Source organism: Peromyscus californicus, unplaced genomic scaffold (genome assembly GCF_007827085.1).
Source record: "Peromyscus californicus insignis strain IS unplaced genomic scaffold, ASM782708v3 Scaffold_19__1_contigs__length_69161282, whole genome shotgun sequence".
In the NCBI taxonomy this organism is placed as follows: domain Eukaryota; kingdom Metazoa; phylum Chordata; class Mammalia; order Rodentia; family Cricetidae; genus Peromyscus; species Peromyscus californicus.
Genome location: NW_026294491.1, coordinates 5,899,429 through 5,916,749, shown reverse-complemented (window position 1 = coordinate 5,916,749; position 17,321 = coordinate 5,899,429). Strand labels below are relative to the sequence as shown.

The window sequence follows — 17,321 nt, the reverse complement described above, 5'->3', positions numbered from 1 at the left end:
TTAAGCTTGTTCCTAACTAGTTTGTATAACTTAAATTAATCCATATTTTTTAATCTACGTTCTCCCACGAGGCTTGTGACCTCATCTCAGAACTGCCCATCCTGCTTCCTCCATGTCTGGATGGCAACTCGGCTTTTCTTCCTTCCAGAGTGCTCTCTCTGCCAGGAAGTCCTGCCTAGCTATTGGCCATTCAGCTTTTTATTACACCAACCACAGCAATACATCTTTACACAGTGTACAAATACCCCCCACAACACCCAGGCCCCTCTCTGGGACCATTTCCTAATTGGCTGTGTGACCTTGACCAGAATGCCCAGTCCCCCCATCCCTCTGCTTTCTCATTGGTTAATTGAAAGGATTTGGTCTATTCTAGGGTCAACCTGCTAATCAACCACAGGAACGGGCAGGTGTGTGTGTGTGTGTGTGTGTGTGTGTGTGTGTGTGTGTAGGCTGTGCACACTACAGTGTGCATGTGGAGGTCAGAGGCCAACTCTGGATGTCAGTCCTCGCCTCCCACCTTGCTTGAGAGAGGGTCTGCTTTTGCTGTTTGCTGCTGTGCACGCCAGGTGAGGTGGCCCGAGGTCTTCCAGGCTTCTCCTGTCTCCACTGACTGCCTCACTTCTTAGGTAACACAAATGTTACACAGTGGAGTTGAACAGAACGGAGTGAGGATCAGGGGCTGCTCTTATAATCAAGTGGGCTGGAGACTGTGTTTGGGAGAGAGAACACCCGTGTTGGCGTCCTCGCAGGAAGGAGCTCGCCTCTGACGTCGCCGTCGTCTTCATAAGGGGTCTCTTTCAAAGGCATGGGTGTGATTGAAGATGTGTTGTGCTGGGACAAGCAGTGGGGAGCTGTCTCCAGCCCAAGCCTGTGGGGACAGTGAGGGCACTCCTGTACGTGGATAGAGGTGAAGAAGGCGTGCCTTGGAGATGTGGGACTGAGAAGAGTCCTCCTAGTGCCTGTCTGCCGGTGTTTCCCAGGGTCTTCCACAGCCAAACCCAGCTGGTAGCAGCCACAGGACAGCCTGCAGCCTCCCCAACAGGCCAGGCCATTGTCCTGATGGGCCGGTCCCTTCGGGCCTCACTCAGGAATCAAGCATTAAAGGAGGCCTTGCTTGGCCGACCGGAGTTCGCACACCCTGCTCTGACATGTTCTGGGGACACTTGAGCATGGGGACTCATCTGTCCCCAGAAATGCCAATTCTTCTGTATGGCAGAGCTCCTGGGAACTACTTAATTCAGTCCCTGAAGAAGTTTCAAGGTTTGCCTCTCTTTGAGGGTCTCAGTGGACTGGATGATCTGCAGTTAATGCCGCTTAATTGATGTTCGCGGAGCTTAGTCATCGGAACCCTTGGGAGCGGCTTCCTCGAAAAGCCTCGCTGGGTTTGTTGCTAGGGACGAAGCCTTTCCGAGGGCAGATGTGCTCATTTCCAGGCTCCTTCTGGTGTGTGCTTTTTATTCTTTTCTCCCAGAGGAGGTGTCCCAGTCCTGAGGTCAGGGAGCCCCCTACCCCACTCCTGTTCGTTGCTCATCCAGCTCGGAGAGCCTGGGAAGGTTCTAAAAGTCTCCTGCATCTATTCCCTGAGCTGGTTCCCTGGCTTCCTACAGCCTTGGTTCATTCGGACCCCTGTGCTTGCCTGGGACTTGCTTGGGGTTCAGGGTGTTCATGCTACACAAGAGTCCTCCTCCCTGGTCCTCTGAGCTCAGAGCTTAGACCAAGCAGTGGTGCAGAATGAACTAGAAGGATGTACAAGCAATTCTGAGAAAGTGTCCCGGCTCTAGACTCCGGATAGTAAGGGGCCTGCGCCCCACCCCCACCCCCAGCCCTGGCTCCCCCATGTTGGGATGCACACAGCAGTTAGAATGCTGGCAGTCTCTGGCTCATGCTTCATCTCCTCAAGGCCATTCTGCCTGGAGAACTCTGCTGTTCTCTGTGAAACACAGCACCCAGGTGGACCCCCACCCTCACCGCCATCAGTTCCTGCCTTCATTAGCAGGAGTATACTTGGAGGTGGAGACCCCGGTGGCCTCTTAGATTTTTACAATCTGGATTTCAGCACACACACCCCTCTCTGTTATTAGCCCAACTAATGAAAGCCATAAAGCTTCCTTCTTCGCAGGCCCCTGGCTGTTGATTTCACAGTTGTGATGTGCATATGTTAATTACATCTGAGTCCTAGAAATCCTTCAAGCCCCTCCACGTTCCAGGGGCCTTTGGAGCCCCCTCCCATCCTGTTTCCAGGGGAACCCCATATCCTCCTCCAGCAGTGAGCGGTCTCCAGGGAATCCCCCTTGTCGAAGCTTCAAGTGCCGTTTTTCAAAGCAGCCGTTGTCATCCTCCCTGATGGGGTAGGGGGTGTTCTGTGGGGGCTGGGTTGGGGCTGTGCTGGGGAAGGGGTTGTCTGCCCGCCCTGCTGGGAGGATGCTTCAGCCTAGAGGTGTTGAAAGAGAGCAGTAGGGCACTTCCTCGAAGGGAGTCTGGGCTTGCCAGAGAATTCTCTAAAACCTGAGTATTTACCTGCCAGCCTCCTGAAAGGAAGCCATTAGGAGAAATACTCTTTTTGTCTGAAGACAGGAGGTTTACTTGGAAGGGGCAGGAGCATGCAGGAAATCCTTTGCAGCGGGTGCCATCTTTGAGGTGGTTGTGGAGTTTAGAGGAGAGATAGGAGTCCAGTTTTGTTGGACCTGCGGTGCCCCGCTGCCTGCCCCGCTGCCATCCCCGCCTGCTTGCACACAGCAGGGCCGTCCACAGTGCTTGGAAAACAAACCTCCTCGTCTGATTGCCATCAGTTCACACAGCTCCTGGCAGTGGGACGAAGTAAAAAATATAATGGGCTTTGGAGTTCCTTGCTGTGTGGCCGTGGGCAGGTTACTTAACCTTGCTGATTTGTTTCTGCGCTTGTAAAACGGGTAATAACCCTCAGAATTTTTACAAGAATTAAATGAGATAGCTTAATTATCCACTTGATCTACGGAAGTTCCGTAGAGGCTCTGTAAATGTTAGTTTCCTCCCTCCCTCGCGCAGTCCTTAGTCATTAGTGGCTCTCAACCCCCTCCGCCTCGTTAGCAGAGTCTAGAGACCCTCCCAGATGCACAGTTGTTTGGGCCCCACACACTTCGACTTTTAATTGTCCTGTGTTGGGGCTGAGCGTGGTTTTTTGTTTGTTTGGTTTTTTTAAGCACCTGATAAAACATGATTTAAAAAAAAACAAAACCTCACTCTCACACAGAATGAAATGAGCACAGGCCAAAAATCCGTTTAGTTTGTCACACCCCATGAGACAGTGAAAACAGCACAGTGATTCTGAAATAAGCGTATGGGTAGTTTAGGGGTGTCCACGCAGGCCGGGCAGGAGGCGATCTTGCGTTGTGTTCCCTAAGCTCAGCTGGCTTGTCTAGGTCAGCTGGCTGTAACCCGTTGCACTGGGTAAAGAGCTCACTTGCCTGTCGCTCACTTGCAGAGTAGCTCAGAACAGACACTGAAAGGGATGAATGAGGTCCTGCATTGGAGCTCTGGGTCCTGCATTGGAGCTCTGTGTTCTACATTTGGAGCTCTGGGTCCTGGGCTGGAGCTCTGGGTCCTGCATAGGAACTCTGGGTCCTGGGCTGGAGCTCTGTGTTCTGGGCTAGAGCTCTGTGTTCTGGGCTGGAACTCTGGGTCCTGCATTGGAGCTCTGGGTCCTAGGCTGGAGCTCTGGGTCCTGCATTGGAGCTCTGTGTTCTACATTTGGAGCTCTGGGTCCTGGGCTGGAGCTCTGGGTCCTGCATAGGAACTCTGGGTCCTGGGCTGGAGCTCTGGGTCCCAGGGTGGAGCTCTGGGTCCTGGGCTGGAGCTCTGGGTCCCGGGGTGGAGCTCTGGGTCTTGCATAGGAGCTCTGTGTTCTGGGCTGGAGCTCTGTGTTCTGGGCTAGAACTCTATGTTCTGGGCTGGAACTCTGGGTCCTGCATTGGAGCTCTGGGTCCTAGGCTGGAGCTCTGGGTCCTGCATTGGAGCTCTGGGTCCTAGGCTGGAGCTCTGGGTCCTGCATTGGAGCTCTGGGTTCTGGGCTGGAGCTCTGGGTCCTGTGCTGGAGCTCTGGGTACTGCTCTGGAGCTCTGGGTCCTGGGCTGGAGCTCTGGGTCCTGGGCTGGAGCTCTGGGTCCTGGGCTGGAGCTCTGTGTTTCGTTCTGTTCTTTGTATAAGTGTTTGTGAGTATATGCATTATGTGTGTCTGTGAACATGTGCAGAGGCCAGAAGAGGGCGTTCGATGGCCTCCTCTGTCAGTCTCCACCTATTTATTCCTTTGAGGCAGGGTCTCTCCCGGAATCTGGGGCTTGTTTTCTTAGCTAGGCTAAAAGCCAGCAAGCCACAGCAGATCCTCCTACCTCTGCCCTACCTTGGATCTGGTCTTTACAGGCATGTTTTTTATGCCTAGCTTCTTGTTATATGGATGCTGGGATCTGACCTCTGACCTCAGGATTGTGTAGCAAGTGCTCTTAACCACAGAGCCATCTCTCTACCCACCCTCACCTACACCCCCCATACACTTTTGCTTTTTTTTTAAAGACAGCATTGTAAAGACGATAGTGTGGGCCAGCCTCAGGCTCATTATGTAGTTAAAGATAGCTTTGGACTTCTGATCCCCCGTTTCCACCTCCTGAGTGCTAGGATTCCAAGTGTGCACCATCACACCCAGGCTTGGGGTGCTTTTAGTTGCTGTGACTGCACTATGTCATAGGTATCTGTTCAATGACTCTGAGTGCGATAGAGAAGTCTTCAGGTATGGCATTCATGATCTGCTCCTGTAGCTCACTACTAAGTGCCACGCCTGCCTATGCTAAGGTCTCAAAAGCTGGTTAGAGCCTGGGTGTGGCTCTTGGCTCCCTGGTAGAGCACTTGCCTAGTATGGGCAAGGCCCTGGGCTGACTGACCCACAGCTCTGCAAAAGCAAGCAACCTTTGCGCAATACAGAGCAGGCTGGAATAACGCTGGGAATGTGCAGGAGACAGATCAGTCTCCATCCTCTGATGGGACCTCACAGCTCCTGAGGAGGCTGAGGCTCTACTACACTCATCCAGCTCCTCACTGGCCGCTCCAGAGTGTCTTTAATGAGCCAGTCTTCTCTCCCCATAATACCTGTGGGTTTTATGTACCATGTGGGTCTCATCTCCCCATAATACCTGTGGCACCACATGGCCTAGAGCTCACAAGCCTGGCTTGTGCCTGCATGTCAGCAAGTCTTGGCTGGGTGGTCCTAGACAAATGACTTGGCTTCTCTGGGCTTCCATGTTCTCATCTCTAAGATGGGGAAGCCTGCCATAAGGCATTGCATAGGACTAGGGCACAGAATGTTCAGAGGGGTCCTCCGGGGACCTGTGTGTGCTCACGGTCCTGTCGGGTAGAGAGAGATTCCATGAGTAATTTCCAGGCAATGCATGGGGATGGTGACTGGGGAGCCGTGCCCTCAAGCCTCAGGAATCAGCCTATGTGGAGGAGCCAATAGGAAATGAGAAAACATGAGGCTTGCAGAGGAGGTGGGGCCAGGAGAGGGGGTGTGAAGCTGGGATTGGCAGAGCCAAGATGGGAAGGCCCTGAATCTCCAGTAGCTGCTAGCTTTATGAAAGTGAGCAAGCAAGACAGAGCAGAAGGCACCTCCAAGATGGAAGCCCTGTGGTTGATAGCACAGTCTCTCGAAGGACATCTTGTACTTTGTGTACCTTCTGCCTATCAGAAGGCTGTCGTTAAGCACACACCTGTAATCCCAGCACTTAGGGCAGAGGCAGGTGTGTCAGGAATCCAGTGCCATCTGGGGCTACACAGCAACTCTGAGACTAGCCCAGGCTACACCCTGAGCCTCTGTCTCAAAAGAAGAAACAGGAATGTGTGTTGGGTCCAGCCCACACTCCAAGTGTGGCAGTAGAGGGAGGTGGATCCTCTAGGAGGCTGCCTCCCACCACGGAGTCTCGTGGGACAACTGGTGGGGCGTCAAATATGTACACATCTGATCCAGGTAGTCTACCTGGGAAGTGGAGGCAGGAGCTCAAGGTGGATCGTCAGCTACTTAGAGAATTGGAGCTAACCTGGGGTACATGAAACCATGTCACACACACACTGAAAACATATACCCCTAATTGTGGAATCAGAGATGACAGTGGTTGGGTGGCTCAGAGAAGCAAACCTTTGGGGTGGATTATCTAGAAGGTTCCCAAGAGGAGGTGGTGTCAGCACTGGGCCTTGAGGGACGGGAGGACCTGTGTGCTGACTAGTTTTATGGCAACTTGACACAAGATATTGTTGTCAGAGAAGAAGGAGCCTCAGTTGAGAAAATGCTTCCATAAGATCCAGCTGCAGGCAAGCCTGTAGGGCATTTTCTTAATTAGTGATTTACCGGGGAGGAGGGCCCAGCCCACGGTGGGTGGTGCCATCCATCAGCTGGTGGTCCTGGGTTCTATAAGAAAGCAGGCTGGGAGCTGGGTGATGGTAGCCCACACCTTTAATCTCAGCACTCAGGAGGCAGAGGCAGGTGAATCTCTGAGTTTGAGGCCAGCCTGGTCTACAGAGCAAGTTCTAGGACAGCCAGGGCTACACAGAGAAACCCTGTCTCAAACAAACAAACAAACAAACAAAAAGCAGGTTGAGCAAGTCATGGGGAGCAGGCCAGTGAGCAGCACCCCTCCATGGCCTCTGCATCAGCTCCTGCCTCCAGGTTCCTGCCCTGCTTGAGTTCCTGTCTTGACTTCCTTCCACTATGATGTGGAAGTGTAACCGGAAAACACCCTTTCCTCCTCAAGTTGTTTTGGTCATGGGTTTCATCCCAGCAATAGTCACCCTAACTCGGACAGCCTGCCTGGTGGTGAAGGGAGTCCAGGCAAAGGGCATGGCATGGGCTAAGGGCAGAGCACACAGGGCCCCTCAGGTGTGACACCACCTACCCTCCAAGAGCTTCCTGGAGCTCATACCTGGAGAGGGAAGAGGGGGAGTGGAGAGAGGTATGCCTGCTTGCAGGAGGCAGCACCCAGAGCCTGCAGGCCAGCGCCCAGGGACTGGAGCCACACTGTCCCCATCAGTCATACCAGCTCCTTCTCTTGCAGTTTGGACGCACCGAGGTCATCGATAACACGCTCAACCCAGACTTTGTGCGCAAGTTCATTGTGGATTACTTCTTTGAGGAGAAGCAGAACCTCCGTTTTGACCTGTGAGTGGAAGGTGGGGGCTCACGCTGGAGTGGCAAGGGAGCGGGGATGAGGTCTGTGGGACTCGGGCCTGGGGTGACAGGGTAGAGGTGGAGAAGCAGGGAATATTCTGGGAGATCAGGAAGATAAAAGCGACAGGCAAAATCTACCTCCTGTCTTACTAGGGTGTGGAAAAGGAGGTGCCAGATCTTATCCAGAAGTTATCATTTAAGTGTGAGTGTGTGTGTGTGTGTGGTCGGGGGTGAGTGAGGTGCCTGACTCTGGGGGGCATCCATGGATGCGGTTCAGGCCTCTACCTATGTGACTTCTGCTCCCTGGCATCCAAGGTACCTGGTGGGTGGCCTCTCCCCACATTGGGGTGTGCGTCTAGTCTCTCTGCAGAGGTCAGGGGACAAGTAGGGCTCTGGTGTCTGCGTGTCCACCAGAAAGAAGGACGGAGCCATCAGGAGGGCTTTCCCTCTTGGTGACCAGGCAGGGAGTTTGTGTTATTTCCAGGGGCTGTGAGGAGGAAGGGTGGGCTTGCAAAGGGCAGTGTCCTGGAGAAGAATCATAGAGTGGGAAAGAAAGGGGCTGGGGCCTGGAGGAATCTGGAAAAAATTTGGGGTGGGGCTGGGGGAGGCAGAAACTTGGGAGCTGGCATGGGAAGGATAGAAGGGCTGAGAAGTGTGAACAAACATGGCCTGTGACAGGACAGAGAAGTTTGGTGACAGTCTGGAGAGGCAAGATGCTCCAGAGAGTGAGTGGTGACCCCCAGCCCTCAGCAGGGGCCTGCCTCTGAGCCTAGAGCAGGGCAGGCTGATGGAGGAAATGTGGCAAGCAGCACCCTGGGAGAGGAGGCTACAGTTCAGCTGGCTCCAGGAGAGGGGACCAGCTCAGCTGCAGGAGCAGCCGGCCTGCAGCCCACACGGGGTAGCCATGCCTCCCGTTCTTAGGAGTGACCGGGCGCGGGGATGGAGAGGGTGTGAGCACAGAGCTGCCAGGCAGGCCACACTGACGCCGGCAAGGCAGACAGCTGGCAGTGATGGGTAGGTGACTCAGCCACCTGTGATCCAGCCGGGATACAGGGTCCACTTGTGCCATTTTGCATCCTGAGTGAGACAGAACACTTGCGCAGGGAAGTGAGTAAATCTTAAAAAAAAAAAAAAAAAGAATTATATTTGTTTGTGTGAGTATATGTGTGTGCCATGGCAGAGTGTCAAGGCCAAAGGACAACTTGTGAGAGTTGGCCTTCCTTCGTGTGGGTCTGTGTAAATCCTGAGAGACCCATAGGACTGCTCTTCAACCTGAGATCTTCCCCGAGATCAGGACAGGATGAGCCTCCAAGACTCCCAGTGCTTACAGAGCACACTTGAGGAGTGGGGGGACCTGACAGCCGGGCAGGGTTAGGTGGGCTGTCCCCTGTCTGCCGTTACCATTTCTCTGTGTCCCCTGTAGATACGACGTGGACTCCAAGAGCCCGGATTTATCTAAACACGTGAGTTCCGCCCGTGAGTGCCCAGCAAGCCCAGGCTGTCTCTTGAATGCCATACTCTGGCTGGGCCCTGGGCTTCCCTCGGAGAGCATGTATCTAAGGCTGCATGTTGTCACTTCGGTGGGGGAGGGGTGGCTGTGAACCTGGTGGCTGACACTGGTCTCTTCTGCCCCTGGGTATACAGGACTTCCTGGGCCAGGCCTTCTGTACCCTTGGAGAGATCGTAGGGTCCTCTGGGAGTCGCCTGGAGAAGCCTCTCACGTAAGTGTAGGAGGGGTACCATCTGTTGGGGCGGCTCCCCCTGTGATGAGCCATCTTCTGTCCATCCTGCTGAGATCCTGCTGGTGTCAGAGCATCAGACAGCCAGGGCTTTCAGAGAGGGGTCCCAGGCCCCGCTCACTCCCTTATGCTTCTCACTCAGTTCATTTGGAGGGATCCAGGCTGAGTTATTAGAGCTTGTAATCCTGCGGGGAGGGGCGGTGACTGAGAACTATCTAGTCACTTTGCAACCCTGCCTCTCTAATTGTGTGAGGGAGAGACCAGAGAACACCTGGGAAAGTGATACACCTCAGGCCACTCAGCCAGCGAGAGGGAAAGCTGGAGTCGGAACCTGGGCCTGATTTGCACAGCACACTCCTCAGCTTATTCATTGTGTGTAGGTGTGTGGGTGTGTGGGTGTGTAGGTGTGTGGGTGTGTAGGTGTGTGGGTGTGTAGGTGTGTAATGTGTAGGTGTAGACCTGAGCTGGGAGCTAAGAACAGGCTGGAGCTGGGGGGCAGGGGGGGCACTTCTCACCTCCTGGCTCTGATAGTCTGCAGAACTGGACAGGGCTCTTAGGGAGAGCTGTCACTCTGAGCAGCCTCTGGGATGGGGAGTCTCCAGAATTCCCACTGTGCAGCTGTGGATGGCTCCTTATTATTCCTGAGGAAGCCCTAGGGATAGGGCTGAGGCAAGGGCAGGCAGGAGAGAGGGGGTTCAGACTTAGCTGAGCGTGAACCCCTCACTTGCTTCTGCCTGGTTTATGTCCTCACACTGTGGCTCGTAAGTGTAGTGTGTGTCTATATAAGTAAGTGTGTGTGTGTGTCTAAGTATGTATATGTGTGTATGCATGTGTGTGTATGTGAGTGTGTGTGCGTGTGTGTGTGTGTCTAAGTATGCATATGTAAGTGTGTATGCATGTGTGTGTATGTGAGTGTGTGTGCATGTGTGTGTGTAGGGAGTAGATTCCCCTAGACCTTTGCCTGTAACTCCTCAGTAACTACATGGTAGCACCAGGCCCCCAAGAATGGTTTCTTTTTCCCTTCAAAAGTCCCATCTCGTGCCGGGCGGTGGTGGTGCACGCCTTTAATCCCAGCACTTGAGAGGCAGAGCCAGGTGGATCTCTGTGAGTTCGAGGCCAGCCTGGGCTACCAAGTGAGTTCCAGGAAAGGCGCAAAGCTACACAGAGAAACCCTGTCTCGAAAAACAAAAAAAAAAAAAGTCCCATCTCTGGGTTTCCAAAACATAATTAATAGCTATCATTTATTGAGATCAGGGGAAAAACTCAGGTTTGGAGGCTCTGGAGCTTAAAGAATTGGGGGCATTTTTTTAAAAAAAAATATGACACAAGAAGATGGGGAGACAGCTCTGTGGGAAAAGCATGAAGAGAAGATCCCAGCACCCAGGTTTGGCAGCCCATGACCCCAGCCTCGGGAGGCACAGACAGCGTTCTTGGCTGGCTGGCCGGCTGAACTGCAAAGCTCTGGGCTCAACTGTGAGCTGCTGCCTTGGTTTATAAGGTGGAAAACGATGGAGGAAAGATTAGCCTCTGGACACACACACACACACACACACACACACACACACACACGTACACACACACACATACACACACAGATCCACACGCACATGGGATACAAATTCACATTTGCTACACAGTCCCCAAAATATCTTTAACTGATTCTTTAAGAACAACAGCATGGAGTGGGCTGAGATGGCCCAGCAGTTAAGAGCACTCGCTGCTCTTGCAGAGGACCTGACCCACATCAGGCAGGTCACAGTTGCCTGTCACTCCAGCTCCAGGGGATCCAAAGTCCTCTTCTAGACTCCAGGCACCTGCATGCATACACATAGGCACACATACATGTAAACAAAAATAAGACAAATCTTAAAAAAAAAAAATTAGATCTCATGTGTCCTCGGAGGCTCGAGAGTAGCAGAGACATATAAAGCTGTCCCTTTTTCTTTCATTCATTTAGGTTTTTCACAAAAACAGCAAAGATTTAATTTAGAATTTTAGGGTTTTTGTTGTTGTTGTTTTTTAGGTTTTGCATGTGGGTCTTTTGTTTTTTTTGTTTTTATTTTTGTTTTTTTTGAGACAGGGTCTTTCTGTGTAGCACTAGCTGACCTGGAACTCACTATGTAGACAAGGATGAATTATAAATTTAAAGAGGCCCCCAAATTTTATCAGTTCACAAGACTGGCAAGATGACTCAGGAGTTAAGAACACTTACGATAGGGCTGGAGAGATGGCTCAGCAGTTAAGAACACTGGCTGCTCTTCCAGAGGACCTGGGTTCAATTCCCAGGACCCACATGGCAGCTCACAACTGTCTGTAACTCCGGCTCCAGGAGATATGGTCCCATCACACAGACAGACATGCAGGCAAGACACCAATGTACGTAAAAATAAATCTTGAAAAATTAAAAAAGAAGAACACACACTGTAGCCGGGTGTGTGGTGCACAACTTTATCCCGGCACCCACATCAGGTGACTTACAACATCTGCAACTCCAGCTCCAAGGGACTGGATACCTCTGGTCTCACATGTGCGCGCACGCACACACACACGAGTTAAAAATAGTAAAAACAAATTTAAAAAGGAAAGAGAAGTGGGATTTTCCCAGGAGAAACCACAGTTAGCTCTTGTTCAGTAGCAGCGTGCAGGTCCTTTCATTCAAATTTACATATTTTAAATTTATTTTGATTTACTCTTTGACAATCTCACATATGCGTACAATGCATTTTGATCCTCTTCATTCCCAATTGCTCTCTCTCTCATTGCCTTCCTATTTCCTCTGGCTGAGAAGTCCAGGAGTGTGTCTACTACACTTCCAGGCTCCCACCCAAGTCCAAGCCTAACCAGTTACAGGTCCATTTCCTGCTTGCTGTCACCTATCCACCTTGGGGAGGGGATGGAGGGATCCTTCCCACAGAAGATGAGCCCAAGGACAAGCGAGATCTGAAGTGGAGCGTCATGAGGATGCTGTGGAGGAGGCGGGTCCTTTCCCCAGAAGGTCCTGTGTATCTAAGTTTAGCCGTTCATGACTAAACCCACCAGCAGCTCCTGTTTACTGGGCATCTATTCTGGGACAGATGTGAGGGTCAGTGTTTTGCTAGTGAAATCTATGCAGGAAGCCCTCAGTGTTCATGGGCTCCACATACATGTACTCTATCAACTAAATACTTTTAAAAAGGCTGCATGTTCCTGAATGTGTGCTGACGTTTTCCTGGTCCACTATTCCCTAGACATTACAGTATGGCAAGCCTAGGTTGAGCATCATACCTGGGTGAGGCATCATAAATCACCTATGGCTTCAAATATAGGATGCCAGGCATGGTGGTGCATGCATGGAACCCAGCCCTTGGGAAGTGAAGGAGGAGGAGTTCAAGGTCATCCTCAACTACATAAATCAAAGGCTAGCCTCAGCTACCTATTTATAAATAAATAGTAAAATAAAATGTGGGAGAGTGCATGCAGCTCATATTCAAACACTGTGGTGGCCTTGTAAGAGATTAGTGCATCCAGAGGTTCTGTTGTCCCAGAGGGGACCAAGAACTAGTTCCTTGTGCCTACAAAGTGTGGTTTGGTTTTGTTGTGTTTGGGGTTTTTTTGAGATAGAGTCTCACTACAGGGCAGTCTCAAACTCAGGTCCCTTCTGCCTGGGCCTGGTGAATACTGGGATTGCATGCATGTACTGCCACACTCCATTTCCTTTGAGTTTTGCGTCAGGGCCCAGGGTCTTCATCTACAGCCCATGAAAGCCTCAAACAGATCCTTCTGCCTCAACCTCCCAAATGCTAGACCTGTGGGCATGTGCCACCCCGCCCTGTCCAAGGTGCCAACTGAGTTCATTTCTGCTGAAGCCTCTCTCTCTGGCTTGGGCTGATCATAGGTTTTCTTCTGTCTTGATGGAGTCACCCTTCTGTGTGTGTCCGGTCAGTCCAACCCTACCCATGTGACCTCAGTTCCTTAATCGACTCTTTTCTCTTAAAGTTTTTTTAAATTATTTATTTTTATTTCATGTGCATTATATTTTTGCCTGCATGTGTGTCTGTATGAGGGTGTCGGATCCCCTGGAACTGGAGTTACAGTTGTGAGCTGCCATGTGGGTGCTGGGAATTGAACCCAGGTCCTCTGGAAGAGCAGTCAGTGCTCTTAACCCCTGAGCCACCTCCCCGGCCCCCTTTTTTCTTAAAGTTTTTTTAAAAAATTATTTTTATTTAAGTGTATGTGTCTATATTTGTGTGTGGGTATGTGCGCTTGAGTGCAGATTCCCTCGGAGTCCAGAAGAGGATGTCAAGTTTCCAGACCTGACTAGGAGCCTACCGATGTGGGTGGTGAGCCTCCTGATGTGGGCGCTGGGAACCAAACTTGGTTCCTAGCTCTTAACTGCTGAACCATTTCTCCAGCCCCTTTAAAGGTCCTGTCTCCAAATATAGCTGGATTTGGGCCTTTGGCATTCGAGTGGGGAGGAACTGTTAAGCCACTGAGGCCCAGAGATGTGACACAGCCAGTCTCCACCTGCAGCAGGTGTCTGGGTCCCCACCTCAGGGTTGCTGAGTCGGTCTGAGGCATGTTTGTGATAGCAACCCAGGGGCTGCTGGGGCTGCTGGTCTGAACCCCACTCTGAACACCTCAGGGGTAGCATGACTTGCCCAGGGCTTCACCCTAAGGTCTGGGAAATGTTCCCTCTGTGGCCTGGGCTTTTGGTCCTGTTTTAATGACTTCCAGGGCAGAAACTTGGGTCCAGGCCTCCTCAGGTCAAGTGTTCTGGCCTCTGAAGACGGGTCATGGCTCAGGCTTGGCTTTCTCTTCCTGTCTCCACAGGATAGGCGCATTCAGCCTCAACTCCCGGACAGGCAAGCCTATGCCGGCTGTGTCTAATGGGTAGGTCAGCACGCGGCTGTGGCCCTCACGTCCTTCCGCATTCAGCCAGCTCTCCAGAGGGCGCCTGCCTCTGGGACCAGTTCCTGGTTACTGTTAATCCCTGGGTAGGAAGACAAAGGGTCTTGGGTCCCTCCATAAGGTCTCAGGCACCAAGATGACAGCCTGCCCTCCTCTATGCAGGCCCAGCTGGAGCCTGCTGAGCCCTGGTGGCTCTTGGGGCTTGAGGGAGTAGGGAGGGGCTGGGTCCTCTCAGTTCCCTCTTTCCCTCCGAGCTCTGTCCCATTCTCTTTTTCCTCATCTAATACCCCTCTTGGCTCTCCCTCCTCCATGGTTTCTCTGTTAAATATCAGCTTTCTCCTGTCTGTGGAGTTGATTTGGCTCACCACACACACACACACACACACACACACACACACACACACACACACACACACACACACACACCACACACACTGCTCCCATAGCTCACCGGCTACAGAGGGCTATCTCCTTCCCCAGTTCCCACCCCGACCTTGTGCTTTTGGCTGGCCTCATAAAAAACGTGGCCAACATAGACCCTCCATGGTCTTCCCTCTCCTCTCCTAAAGAGAACCTCTGTCCTGGCTTCTTTCTCATAACCATGTGGGCCTAAGGGCCTTTGGGGCTGAGTAAGGGAGTCCCACCCAGCCTCCTGCAGATGAGGAAAGAGGCTGGAGGAGCCATGTGTGGACCCCCTCACAGCTCAGGACCAGTGTGGCTGCTGGTTTATGGGGAGAGGGGGTACCAGTGAGCTGAGGGGGGCCCACAAGCAGACGTAAGAGAGGGATAAAGTCCAGAGGGAGAGGGGTGGGAAGAGGAAGACCAAGCTGGTGGGAGCAGGTTGAGGCAGGAGGAGGAACAGCAAGATCAGAAATAGAAGGTGGAGTCCACGGCAGAGCAACAGATGGAGAACTAGGGGCGGAGGAGGCCGCTGCTGAGGACTCTGTCTGGTCTCCACCAGGCCAGGGTGTGGGGACACGTTACAGCACTGCCACCTGCCTGGGGCAGGTGTGGTCCCCTCTCTGCTCATCCAGTGTGGAGAAACCTAGAGTGTGTCTTCAGCCCCTGGAGGCTCCTCTGCCCTCCCTCCTCTGCACCAAAGGCTGATGCTGGGGAAAGCTCATCAGTGCATCTCAAGGGTTCCACGCACAGCACGCTGCTGCTCTGAGCTGGGCAGGATGTGGGGTCTGGATTTCACAGCACCCCACCATAGTGCAGCAAGAGTACAGGGAGGGAAACTATGTCATCTAGAGTCTTCGCTGCACCAGGCACTGTGTGTGCAGGTCAGGAAAACAGTCCACATCACTTTCATGTATGTGCAGGGGCAGAACCCTGGTCACAGCTGCTCCACAGCCTCATGTATGACTCTCCCCCTCAGTGACCCTATGATCCCTCTGTCTTAGTCTCAAACCTTAGAGTGGCATGAGCTAGTACTTGGGGCATGTGTGCCCCCCCCATAAGAGGAAGAGGTGGTGGAGTACCCTGAGTAGATCCCCTCTCTTTGACTTGCCTTTCTGGAGGGGCTTCTCTGCTGTACATGGTCCCTTCTGGTCCTACCTCGCCCCTCATTAAGTGGGGCATCTTTTGGCCCCAGAAGACCCCAGCCAAGGAATTCAAATGGAGGTAGCTGCAGCCAAGAGCCATGGAGAGGACCCCCTCCCCAAGACCCTAGGCCACCCTCAGCTGCTCCTCCCTAGTGAAGCGGACTGGCTCAGAGCTGGAGCCCCAGGGGACCCTGGGTAGCTGGGTACAGGGTGGCTAGCCCACAAGGTCTTTTGCCCACAGAAGTGGTCTTTGGATGGAAAGCCTCAGATCCACTGGTCCGGAAGCTTCCGGGTGAGTCTGGGTGCTGTTGCCAAGACCTCCCTGGTGGGCCTCGGGAGCAGGGGGCGGGCCACCCAGGCTGAGGGCCTAGCCCCAGCACACAATGCCCACTCAGCCACACTGCCCAGGCACTTCTGGGGACTTTCTCAGGGGTGTTGGGGGTAGATGCCTGGATGTCACAGGCCGGGCGTGGGAACGGCTGACCCAGGAGTATCGGGTTGGTCTGTCCCCGTCTGGCTTCTCATTTTTGTCTCCTCTTCCTCAGTGGTGTCCCTGGGAAGAAGTGTGGCTCCATCATCCTGTCTGCAGAGGAGCTGAGCAATTGTAGGGTGAGTAGCAGCGGGTACTTCTCCATGGTCCAGGATTTCCCCTCCCTGGAGGGAGCCCTGGTGGACAGGGCTCCTGGTGACCTGGCTGGCATGAGACTGTGACACCAGAGCTAGAAGGTTCCATCCTTACGGCTGAGCAGGGTGAGACCCAAGGCAGGAAGGACCAGGCTGCACCACAGAGCCAGGCTCCTTCCAGGCCCTATCTCATGGCCCTCAGTCCAGACTGCCCTCAGCCCAGCACTGATGACCGAAGCCTTTCCGGCCTCGGGCACTTGACATTTGGTTGTCCCTTTTCACTTTGTCTCTGGCATAGGATGACACCCCCTGTGGAACAGAGGGAGAAAATGTATATGTGTGGGGGGGGGTATAAGTGTGAGTGCGTGTGCATGGGTGGACGTGAGTGTGGGCAGGTATGAAAACGAATATGGGTGGGTGTGGCTGCTGGGAAGCCAAGAGTCTGCCGTTCCCGGCAGCCTTTGGTTCTGATGCTTCGGTAGGATTGTGGAGATGCAGGTAATAGGGGTGGTTTACCACCGAGAAAGGGGTCAGGGCTCTGATGGCTGACAGTAAGGGGAAGTGATGTCATGATGCTGACCCTTTGTCGGCGATGAGCGCTGCTCCATTTGCTTTGGGTTGCTGTGATAAACGCCACGACCAAAAGTGTCTTGGAGAGGAAAGGGTTGATTTCATTTCATAATCCCAGGTAATAGTTCATTGTTGTGGGACATCAGGGCAGGACCTCGAGGCAAGAGCTTGAAGCAGAAACAGTGGAGGTACGCTACTTACTGGCTTGCTCTTGGGATCGTGACCAACTAGCTTTCTACAGCCCAGACTCACCTGCCTAGGGACGGCACCGCCCACAGTGGGCGGGGCCCTCCTACATCCATGAAGCATCCAGAAAATGCCTCAGAGCTGACGAGATGGTGCAGGGGTTGAAAGCGTGTTGTTCTTGCATTAGACCTGAGTTCAGTTCCCAGCAACAATGTCATGTGGCTCACAAATGCCTGTAACTCCAGCTCCAAGGGGACCAAACGTGTCTGGCCTTCACAGCACCTACATTCATGTGCACACACCCATTACACATAATTAAATATAATAAAATGAAATCTGAAAGAAAATGCCTCCCAGAATGGCCATGGACCAGCCTGATGGAGGAAACCCTTCAGCTGAGGTTCCTGCCTCCCTGGTGACTCCAGGTGTGTGTAAAGTTGACAGCTGAAGCTGGTGATGACAGGACACTAGTCCTAAGACCTAAGATGAGAGTCTCGCTTGTGTACGGGATCAGAGGGAGGACTTGAGTGAGATTCCCATTTCACCCGAGACTACAGCTTCTCTCTGAAATAAGAGGAAGCAGACCTT

The 17,321-nt window shown here is 52.8% G+C and overlaps 1 protein-coding gene across 2 annotated transcripts in view; it reads left to right on the top strand.

The window, feature by feature from the left end:
* The window catches only part of Cpne5 (copine 5), an 83,040-nt gene that overhangs the window by 24,334 nt on the left and 41,385 nt on the right, over positions 1–17,321 (top strand). Inside the window, exons 4-9 of one of the 2 annotated variants that reach the window (XM_052744455.1) lie at positions 7,071–7,174; positions 8,607–8,646; positions 8,828–8,904; positions 13,732–13,791; positions 15,595–15,645; positions 15,899–15,962. In XM_052744455.1, coding sequence (XP_052600415.1) covers positions 7,071–7,174; positions 8,607–8,646; positions 8,828–8,904; positions 13,732–13,791; positions 15,595–15,645; positions 15,899–15,962 — 396 coding nt within the window. The remainder of the gene's footprint in view (positions 1–7,070; positions 7,175–8,606; positions 8,647–8,827; positions 8,905–13,731; positions 13,792–15,594; positions 15,646–15,898; positions 15,963–17,321) is intronic. The other variant, XM_052744456.1, reaches the window with a different exon arrangement.